Genomic DNA, 11,536 nt, shown 5'->3' with positions numbered 1-11,536 from the left:
AAATACAATATTGCCAACCCCAATGTTACGATGTCGAGCATGTATAGTCCAACGGTGTAGGATGTAATGGTCGGGTAATGAAGAAATTTGACTAGCCATCATTAGCGACAATATATGTCTACATACAACACCATTAGTTTCAAACAAAGCACAAGTACAAATAAATTGTATCTTACTGGATTGGTCATAAGTAACCACCTCCCCTTTTGATTTATCTGCAAACTTACAAAACTTGTATTCAACAATGTCCCCATCTTTTCTCAATTCTTCACAAAACTCTGTTGCAAATCCTTTGAATTCAGTTTGGAACATCAAACATTGTGCGGGTATACATTTCTCCAGCTTGTACCTCAATCGGATGTCCAAGGAGCATGATAGGTTTTGTGTTAAGACTCTTAAAATCTTCATGGGCTTCACTTAAACGACGATGAGTTAATGCTTTTTCATATTGTAGAACAAACTCGTGTAATTGAGTCTGTGAGTTAACACACCCATCAAAAAATGCATTTATACTTTCACTTCTTTGGCTCGATCTCATTCCAGCAAAAAAAGTATCCTTCAAATAACATGACACCCAATGTTCTCGATATTTATAAACAGTTTGCAACCATCCATCCTCTTCTTCATTTATATCAAACTTCTCATTCATCTCTAGCCAATATCCTTCACACTGCAACCATCCATCCTCTTCTTCATTTATATCAAACTTCTCATTCATCTCTAGCCAATATCCTTCACACTGTTCTATTGAAGAACTATTACACCATAAGCCCCAATACCTTTGAAACTGTTCATCATAACGAGAAACCAAAGTAGCCAAATGATCAGTAATATGCTTTTGCATGTGCCAAAAGCAATAACGATGTCTTGTCATTGGAAACACAGAGTGAATAGCATTGCACATGGCTCTATCCTGATCTGTTATAATAGCACATGGTTCAACCCCATGCATGCATTTCAGCCATTCTTGAAATAACCAGACAAATGTATCTTCTTGTTCATCAGCTAATAATGCACAACCAAGTAAAGTGGATTCTTGAAATAACCAGACAAATGTATCTTCTTGTTCATCAGCTAATAATGCACAACCAAGTAAAGTGGATTGTCTATGATGATTCACACCAGTAAATGGAGCAAATGGAAGACTGAACTTATTAGTTCTGTATGTCACATCAAACACCACAACATCACTGAATTGTAAATAAGACGCCCTTGATCTTCCGTCAGCCCAGAAAACACTCCTCATTTGTCCACTACTATCCACCTCTATTGCAAAATAGAATTCTGGATCATTCGCTGTCATACTCTGAAAATGTCGAATGATAGATATGCATTCATGGCCAATATTGTTGACTCTCTGGTATCTGATGTGATCAATACACTGTTGTGGTGTCACTAATTCGCCTTCTCTTCCATTGGTTGCATTAATGACGCGAGAAATAGTGGATGGAGGCATACCTTCTTCTTGCAGACTCTCAATAAGTTTTTTACAACTTTGAGATTTATGGAATTGTTGGTGTGATCTGTGCATCTTTGCTTTGTCTGGACTACTCAACACATGATTTGTATGTTCTTCAACAAACCCCGTGACCTCCCACGATTTGTCCTCCAATACTTTAACTCTCATCATTGCCTTACATCCCACTCGGGTCTCTCGCCGAAAAGGCATCTCCATCTTGTCTCTATTAGATCTATAGCCCTCCTTATCACAAACAAACTTTCTGTCTAACACGTCTCTTGTCTTCTTCGAGTAATTTACCGTGCTCTTCCTTATTCCAAAACCCATCAACAATGCGTAATGGTTATAATAGTTATAAGCTTCTTCATAAGTACTAAACTTCATTCCGAGTAGTGGCTTAGGAGCATTTTCTGTATTGATAGGAATTTCAAGTTCAATTCCACTAGCACTTGATTCTCCCATTTCGAACACTTTATTTGCTGTACAAGAAATGCAAAGAAGAAAAAATTGATATTTTGCCATAAGCGTAATAACACAGCATGGATTATATATTGCTGAGATTATAAGGCGAGGAGAAAAGGCACATAAATCTCTAGAAAATTTGTGCTAATTAGAGAGAACTTTGTTTCTTAAATCATATAGCCATCCAATTTTACTAATTAGATGGTTAATGTAATTTTGTAGTTAACACCATATCCCCTATGAATTGTGCTAATTTCCACTTGACAAATCATATATAACTGTCCATTAAATGATAGATTTGAAAATTTGTTCTCTCTGTAAACTCTGCAGATATTTTCTTGCAGTTCAATAAAAACAAATCAACAATATTTATTAGTTTAGTCTTCCAATGCTTGGAAGATTTACCCATTAACTCCACAATTTTGAGGATAAACTCATTCCTATCAAGAATAATTTTCTGTCATTAAAGTTGTCAAGTCACTTCTTTCTTTTACAATTATGTTATGTTTTCCCCTGATTTTTCAAATTAAATCCCTGGAATTCCTTGGTTGCAAAAAATACTGTATTATGCTCTGAAAATTCTCCAGAATATTAAACAGTAACTAAAGCCAACAAATAAAGAAATCTGTAATGACCAGCGACGAAGTTTTTGAATTCAAAGAATATTCTGGCCAAATCCGATCAAAATTCAAAGTAAAAAGGGCAAGAAAAAAAAGGAAGAGAAATTACCGGGCTCGTAGAGAGATCGAGAGGATTCGTGGTCCAAGACTGGGGCTCATTGATCGGGTGCTGGGCAGCGCTTGGGGGCTGCGGAGCTCGTCGTAGAGAGATCGAGCTCGTCGTAGAGAGATCGAGAGGATTCGTGGTCCAAGACTGGGAATCGTGGTGAGAACTGGAGCTCGTGGCGGTGCGCTGCTCGGTCGGTGGCGGTGGTGGATGTATATATATATATATATATAAGTTATAATGCATGTGCACGGACCTTAGTGAACATGAACAGCTAAAGACATGAAGCCATTAGCTTGTAATCTACAAGCATACTACACCTATAAAGATGTATCAAATGTGACCTTGTACTCGTAAAGATGACTAAACTTTTATACATATAATTTGTTGCTCTTGTCACTATAGCGTAGCACGGACCTTAGTGAACATGAACAGCTAAAGACATGAAGCCATTAGCTTGTAATCTACAAGCATACTACACCTATAAAGATGTATCAAATGTGACCTTGTACTCGTAAAGATGACTAAACTTTTATACATATAATTTGTTGCTCTTGTCACTATAGCGTAACCTACCAAAGATAGGTAGCTTTTATCCACCAATATTCTGATGTAATTTTCTTCAAAGAAGTACTGTTGTGGACCACCCAACTATATTGATTAACATCTGAAAAAACCCTAGTTTGGTGCATGATTTTTATTTATAGATGTAGGTTTTAAATGCCTCCACATGGTTCATTTCTCTTTGCAACTCTGAAAATAGTACCTCCTATGATTAGAAATCCTAAATTCAACTTCATGAGTGAGGGTGACCTCAATCCGTTACAATGATGCGTTTATGATTTCATAAGTTTGAAGAAATACATATGGAGGTTTAAGCAACCAAAATCCAATGTCCATTAGAATGAGGCATTTATGATTTTTTTTAATCTTGATTTCATAAGTTTGAAGAAATGTGAAAGTTTAAGCAACCAAAATGTCTATGTTTTTCTATGGATGTTTTTTATTTTTTTTTAAGAGTTTAGGAAGATCGCCAAAACTTACAGTTCTAGGGAATCAATTTGTGATAAAGGCTGTAGTGAAAGATGTTCTTATTTGCTACGTTATATAGTTATATATTTGAGTTTAGATAAAATTAATGTCTAGAATTAAGACAAATTTAGAAGGAAAAATAAATTGGGTTTAAATTGCAGCGAGCTAAAATTTCCTATATCTCGACTACATTCATGAAGGAAACGATGGATAGTTATGTTCTTGATTATGACTTATTAATTCTTTGCATATTAATTAAACAAGTCTAACAGTGTAAGCAACCAAAAAATTGATTCCTGCGTTTTTTCCTCTCGATATATAATTTTAGTAAATAGTCCAATCACATCTAGGATTTGTTAGAAATATCAAGGCTCAAAGCTTAAATTGAACGGAAGATGTTCGAAAATATATATGTGCAAAGTACTGCTGGCATTTTGTGAAAAAACATCCCTTGAGAAGACGTAGAGGTGATCAATTAATGGAATTGGCTTATATGTTGACCTAATTTAGCTGACAACTATATTTTAGTAAGAAGAGTTTGAAAAATGAAAATTATTTTTCTTAATTTTAGTATGCTAATTAAATATTCCAGATGACAATTAATTTTCATTTAATTATATATCGTTCAATAATTATCCTTGTAAGCAAATAACAGTGCTTTGCAAGTATGAAAAATCAAGCATCCTAGACGGAATTTTCCGTCTAGGATAGCTTGATTTCCATCTAGCTAGGATAGTTATTCTTGACGGAATACCGTCTAGAATAATAGTCTAGTTTGTTTCTGTCGAGAATACATCATCCTAGACGGAATTTCCATCTAGGATAGTATCCTAGACGAAAATGTATCCTAGACGAAATGAAATACCATCTAGAATAGTTCTTGACGGAAAAAACAACCGTCTAGGACTATCCTAGACGGAATTTTTCGTCTAAAAAAATCAAAATTCCGTCTAGGATAATTATCCTAGACGGAATCCGTCTAGGATACGCGTCTAGGAAGTTTATGTCTAAGATATAGTATTCTAGACGGAAATTCTATCTATAATACATAATAGACGGAAATTTCTAGACCGAATTCAAAACCACCTAGGATTATCCTAGACGGATCATCCGAGACGGAATTTTCGTCTAGGATGAGTATCCTAGACGGATATTCCGTCTAGGATATTTTTTATAAGTCAGCGCCTAACACACGTTGCTGGGTAGTCTATTCCCGTAAGAGAGACGAAGTCTACGTATTCAACATCGTAGCACTAAGAGAGTTAACTCCTTTAGCACAACGTCACATGCGGAACGGACTTAAACAATCCGCATGCAAGCCCGATTCAAACGGTAATCGGTAAAGACACGTCAAACCCGTTGATGGCTGAGGATTTGCCAAAAATCCTGAGTCTGCATCTGATACATGCGGCCGGGTAGTCTATTCCCATGAGAAAGACGAAGTCTATGTATTCAATATCGTAGCACTAAGAGCGTTAAAGTCTATGTATTCAATATCGTAGCACTAAGAGCGTTAACTCTCTTAGCACAACGTTACATGCGGAACGGACTTATACAATCCGTATGCTAGCCCGATTCAAACGGTAGTCGGTAAAGGCTCATCAAATCCGTTGATGGCTGAGGGTTTACCAAAAATCCTATAAGTGTGAAAGTCATTGACACACCAGCTTTATTAACTGGTCTCGTGACTCGAGCATCCAACAACTTCGGGATAAGATCCATATCTGCAGACGAATCAGCTTTAACAGTTGGTCATGTAGCCCTAACTGTTGGGACCGCCATGCTCCAATACCTTAAGAGCTTAAACTGTGTATACTCTAACAAACGTATGAGTATAAACTGTGTCAACGTCGGGCGATCCGAAACCCTATGTCAACGCTAGTCAATGTGTAACCCTAGGTCAACACCAGTCAACACGTTGCGATAAAAAAGTCAACGCCAGGCGATTCGAAACCCTAGGTCAACGTTGGTCAACGCGTAACCCTAGGTTAATGGCAGTCAACACGTTGCAATGAAAAAGTCAACACCGGGCGATTCAAAACCCTAGGTCAATGCCGGTCAACGCGTAACCCTAGGTCAATGCCAACCAACGCGTTACGATAAAAAAGTCAACGCCGGGCGTTTCAAAACCCTAGGTCAACATCGGTCAACGAGTAATCCTAGGTCAATGCTAGTCAACGCATTGTAATAAAAGGTCAACGCCAGCCAATGCGTTACTATGAAAGTCAATGCGAATCAATATATCGTGATGGAGATAGTCAGTACAAAGTCAACTCAACGATACGAGCCAAAATTAACTCACCAGTTTTGATTCAAGATTTCGACGACAGCCAAACGATAAACGCAGCACCAGGAGAACTTCGGCTATTCGTCAAAATATAAAATAGATCGAAAATCGAAGGAGTCAAGAATCAAAGCTAACAACAGGTCCTTTTATACCGACTGAAAGTTGGACCGATCATATCCAAAGTATTTCAGGCTCATCTATAAAAGGAACGAGACTGAAACACTTTGGATGGGGTATCTGTAGGCGTCCAAAATTGCCTATAGGTCCCCGCACATGGCTCGAGAAAGAGAGAAGACGATGAATGTCACTATCCAAGTCACAGGAGCTCATTTGATGATGACGAACACATGAAGTGAGTCGACGAACCATACGAAGCAACGAAACTTCGGAATAACGGGAATAAGACCTGATCGGGAGCCCCGCGTTGTTTACGAAAGGCGGAGCACCCCTCGCATCCCATTTACTCCACATATAATTCAATCATGGGAGCGTGTAGATCTCCTTGCTGGCTTTCCAACGCATATTGAACTATGTAATTCCGAGTCCGAACGACAAATTTACGGTGGAAACAAACTCGACGAATCAAAACCAAAAAAAACCAAATTGAGACACCTCATGGTGTCTCGGCCTGGCCAAGACACTTGTAAATAAACTCATTCCTATCAAGAATAATTTTCTGTCATTAAAGTTGTCAAGTCACTTCTTTCTTTTACAATTTTGTTATGTTTTCCCCTGATTTTTCAAATTAAATCCCTGGAATTCCTTGGTTGCAAAAAATACTGTATTATGCTCTGAAAATACTCCAGAATATTAAACAGTAACTAAAGCCAACAAATAAAGAAATCTGTAATGACCAGCGACGAAGTTTTTGTCTCGGCCAAGCCGAGACACTCTCAAGTGTTTTGGCTTGGCCAAGACACTCAAAAGTGTCCCTAATACATCAGAAGTATCTCCAATATATTAGAAGCGTCTCCAATATGTCAGAAGTATCTCCAATACATCAGAAGTGTCTCCAATACGTCAGAAGTGTCTCCAATACATCAGAAGTGTCTCTAATATAAAAAAAAGCTGATTTTGGTTGTTTTTGACGGTTTTTCGATCGTTAACCACCTGGATTTGCTCCAACTGATCTGATAATATGGTTAAGTGGTTTCAACTAAAGATAAAAGGGAATCGACCGTTCTTATCCGAATACAGGGCTCCTGAAGCCTATAAATACAGCCCTAGGACCTTCATTTTTTCAGATCTGGAATTCTCGAGCGTTGGCGAAGCCCTGCAGGACTGAAGGCTAGAAGAGCCACGAATTTCAGAGAGGAGGAGGAGACTTCAGCGGATTCTTCAGCATAAAGAAGAGGAGCTCGTCAGATCTGCAGCCCAGTTCGTCCATTAAGATTACCCCGTTGCGGTAATCTTAAGAAGAGCAATTATCTCTCTATTGCCGAGATAAGCATTTCGGCTTCTTGATTCCTTCGCAAATCAACGAAGCTCTAAATCTGATCTGATCATTTGGTGGTCCACGGATATCAACGTCCCCGTCACAGGCCAAGATCTCACGCAAGCAGAAGACTGATAAACGATCTATGCGCTGTTTGACGAGAATTATATTTTTATTGTGTAAAAGTCTTATAAAAAGACAATATTTTTGTATTTTCATTGTAACGAACGAAGTTGTAATGAGTACCTCAATGAAGAAACCAATTTTCTCCCCAAACAAACTCCTATAATGTTCGGGTCCGGATGCTTTATAATCTTGATTGTAGAGAGTGATTACATGCTATAATTAGTTAGATGGGCTAATATTATTGGCTTATCTTAGTGAGCCCTACAATTGAAAGTATTTTTATATTCAATTAGTTAGATGGGCTAATATTATTGGCTTATCTTAGTGAGCCCTACAATTGAAAGTATTTTTATATTATTTAGATAATTATTATCATTCAAATTGGCTTATCTTAGTGAGCCCTACAATTGAAAGTATTTTTATATTATTTAGATAATTATTATCATTCAAGGGGTCCACTGTGAATAGGTGCACAAGAATTAACAAAGATCATAACACTTTTGCAATGCAGTTCATGTAACGGATTAAAAAAACTTTTTGTCATGAATAAAAAACAGATGAACAAACGCTCCCATTTTTAGTTAGTGAACTCAAAATATGCTTCTCGAATGCTTCAAAAGCTATTGCACCTAAGTGGTCTCACTGGGGCAATGCTAACTTGTAAATGGACTTCCCTAACAGATTGGATATACAAACGAAGATAAGAAAGCAAGATATATCCTCTATCATATTATGAAGACACTCCAAAGCTTAGTCATATTGTTTCATTCTAATATCTCTCATGTCGCTGCTACAAAAGAGGAGCATTGTATAAGTTATTAATATAGTGGGAGCATGTACTACTTGGTCACGTACCAACAAAAAGAAGCATATTGTGTTAAGCATATTGTCGAAATTTATAAATCAACTATCTTGAGAAATATTAAGCATGTCAAAGAGAAAATAGATGTTAAGCACAAATTTACACGCTCTAAATAGAATACACTATGAATGAATTGATGTGACAATTGTTCTCATAACAGGTACAAGTACGAAAGAATTTATATAGATTTAGAGTTTGATTTCAATTCAGGTTGTGAGCATTCATTGTCAAGGAATGTCAAAATACACACACACGCTTCTGTGCCTTCTTATTTTTATATGTTAGATATTTTTCTCGATTCGTTAAAAAAATATTCACCCCTTTCACAAAAGGTAGAGCAATCATATCTCTGATCTAACATAGATTTTGGCTCAAGTCTAACAGTCCCAAATTAAATTCTGTCTAATTTTAAAATGGAGAAAATAAAAGATTAGTAAACACATTTAAGAAATGTATCAAATACTGCACGGTTACTTGAGGATATATATTTCTCTATTTATAGACTACAATAAAATAAACAAAATCATAGAACATCACAATTGGAATAATTATATTTATAATAGAATCCTAAAACTACTAATATTAAAAAACGAAACAACTATGATCATCCATGGAATAAGAAATCATGAACTCTAAAAATACAAAGAAAAAGATTAGAGTCTTACATTGTGTCATTGACGGTTTGATAATTTTGCTCAAGCCTGAAAGTCTATGATACCTAAAAATTGTGTGTGTACTGCTTGTAGTAGACCCAAAGAAAAAAAGAATAGAAAACCTCACTACATTCATAATCACTACATTGATGAACAATATATAATATCTTGCATCTTAGTTCAAAATACTAAAACTTGACATAATAATGAGTACAAGGAATATGGTGGGTAGATTATATCAAAACAATAAAACTTGACTTAATAATGATATACAAGAAAAACTTACTGCTAAAAAGTTTTGGAGGCATCAATCATCGACAAGCGAATAAGGAGATCCTCTCCCTTTTTCTAGTGGGAGCACTGTCTTCTATATGCACCCTAGTTCTCTGCTACTGAGGTCCTGAAATCCACATAAGAGAAATATATAAACCCAAGATTGGTCTTCTCAAAAAATCTGGTGGTCGATATAGTTAAACAAGGATTTTCAAGGTTCATGACCTAGAACCACCAAGAAATTTCATCAAAACCCTAACAAGATGATATCTTTTAGTAAGAAAACCAAAAGAAAAGTTGTCCTTCAAAGAAATAGTGAATTTATTAGAAAACCCTTACCAGTGAAAAAAAAATTGTGCCTCATCCTCATCACGAACTATAGATTTGAGGAGATGCTGGCAGAGAAGGGTTGGTATTTTTCTGAAAACCGGAGCGGAATCGTAACCGATGATGGAATGGAGAACGAAAAGGATGCAGGTTTAGGGATTTTGATTTTCTAATTCCTGTGTAGCGTAAAAAAGGGTAACTTTGTTAAATTTATGATAGATGAAGGGCATTTTCGGGTTGGGAAAGTTTTTCTACTACTCCCTCTTTTAAAGGGAGAATGATTAAAAACCTTTTCATGTCATGCAAGGATCCTTAGGCAATATGAGTGGCTAAAAAGTTTGGTGGATAACTTTTTGCTATCCATTTAAATTGACACAAGTTTTACTATATATATATATATATATATATATATATATATATATATATATATATATATATATATATATATATATATATATATATATATATATATATATATATATATATATATATATATATATATATATATATATATATAGGGTGAGGTTCTAATAAAAACCTCATTAGCCTAAAAACTAAAAAACCATTGTGGGTCATTGGATCTATCTCATCCAATGGCTCAGATTAGAGCTTATAATGCAGTGAATCCAGATTCAGTTATGGCATAAATGCCATTATTAAAGACTGCAATAAATTTTACTATCATTAAATAGTGCAATAAATATCATTATTCTTTAAAAAACAAACACCCCACATAACTGAATCTGGATTCACTGCAGCGAATCTGGATTCTGTAGTGAATCCAGATTCAGTTATGTGAGGTGTTTGTTTTTGGAAGAATAATGGTATTTATTGCACTCTTTAATGGCAGTAAAATTTATTGCACTCATTAATAATGGCATTTATTGTCATAACTGAATCTGGATTCACTTCAGTATAAGCTCTAATCTCAGCCATTTGATGAGATAGATCCAATGACCCATAATGGTTTTTAGTTTTTAGGCTAAGGAGGTTTTTATTGGAACCTCACCCTATATATATATTATATATATATATATATATATATATATATATTATATATATATATATAATATATGGCCAAGACAACACAGGAGCCGCGGCCGATCCGGGTTTTTCGAGCCTGTCCCTGGCCCATCGCCAGCTTGGGCCCAGCCGTGTCCAGGCCGAACACCTGGCCAGGTCCAGGCCTGGGGCCGAATGGACAATCGTTCATAACTTTAAGATTTTTTTCCAGAAAACTCCTATAACTTTAAGGTTTTGCGGAATAATTCTAAGTCTCCATGATTTTGAGGGATTTTGGGGGCTAATGTCAAAGTATCAAATATATAAGTAACTAATATGAAGAGAACCCCTTATTTTTTGTGTTTCATTTTAAAAACGCAGTGATCGATTTTTCTGCGATCATGATCCAGGCGTAGTCAATGCTACCCCCTTTAGAGCTATGGATTGGGCTTAGATTAGTGTGCTAATAAATATCTAAGGACCACCAAAGGATTTTTCTAGAGTCCATCGAATAACAGCTAGCCTATATTTATTAACTTATCTTGATACTTTCTTAACTAATCTACCCTCATCCCTCTAATTGCATTAGTTATTTAGATTGAAAGTGTACACTGCGAAATGCTATTGGCTACAATCATCAAAAATACATGGTTCCAAAGTGATTGAAAAAGAAAAGGTCAAGAATGCCATAAAACTCAAAAAGTAGAGGGTATAGGCTATTTAGAGGAAATTATTAGGTTGTATCCTTCGCTTTCCTTGTTCAATTTTGTTTCATAGCTTTGCTTGGTTTGCATAGGTTTTTGGGTGCATTGCTCTATTGGCTATCAACTTTCATTAGGGATGCGTTCACTATCTTCAGAGTGTATTCCACTTTATTTTGAGTTAGTCATTC

General features: G+C 36.0%; 1 protein-coding gene across 1 annotated transcript; it reads right to left on the bottom strand.

Annotated features, from left to right (window-relative positions):
* On the bottom strand, positions 299 to 1,921 carry LOC109821432 (protein FAR1-RELATED SEQUENCE 5-like). Its single transcript, XM_020387618.1, has one exon. The coding sequence runs from the start codon at positions 1,919 to 1,921 to the stop codon at positions 299 to 301; it is 1,623 nt and encodes a 540-aa protein (XP_020243207.1).

Source organism: Asparagus officinalis, chromosome 8 (genome assembly GCF_001876935.1).
Source record: "Asparagus officinalis chromosome 8, Aspof.V1, whole genome shotgun sequence".
Taxonomy (NCBI): domain Eukaryota; kingdom Viridiplantae; phylum Streptophyta; class Magnoliopsida; order Asparagales; family Asparagaceae; genus Asparagus; species Asparagus officinalis.
Note: the sequence above shows the minus strand (reverse complement) of the source record. Positions and strands in the feature narration are given on the sequence as shown.

Excerpts from the sequence above, each read along its gene's own strand:
- LOC109821432 (XM_020387618.1), bottom strand. The coding sequence starts at position 1,921 with ATGGGAGAATCAAGTGCTAGTGGAATTGAACTTGAAATTCCTATCAAT.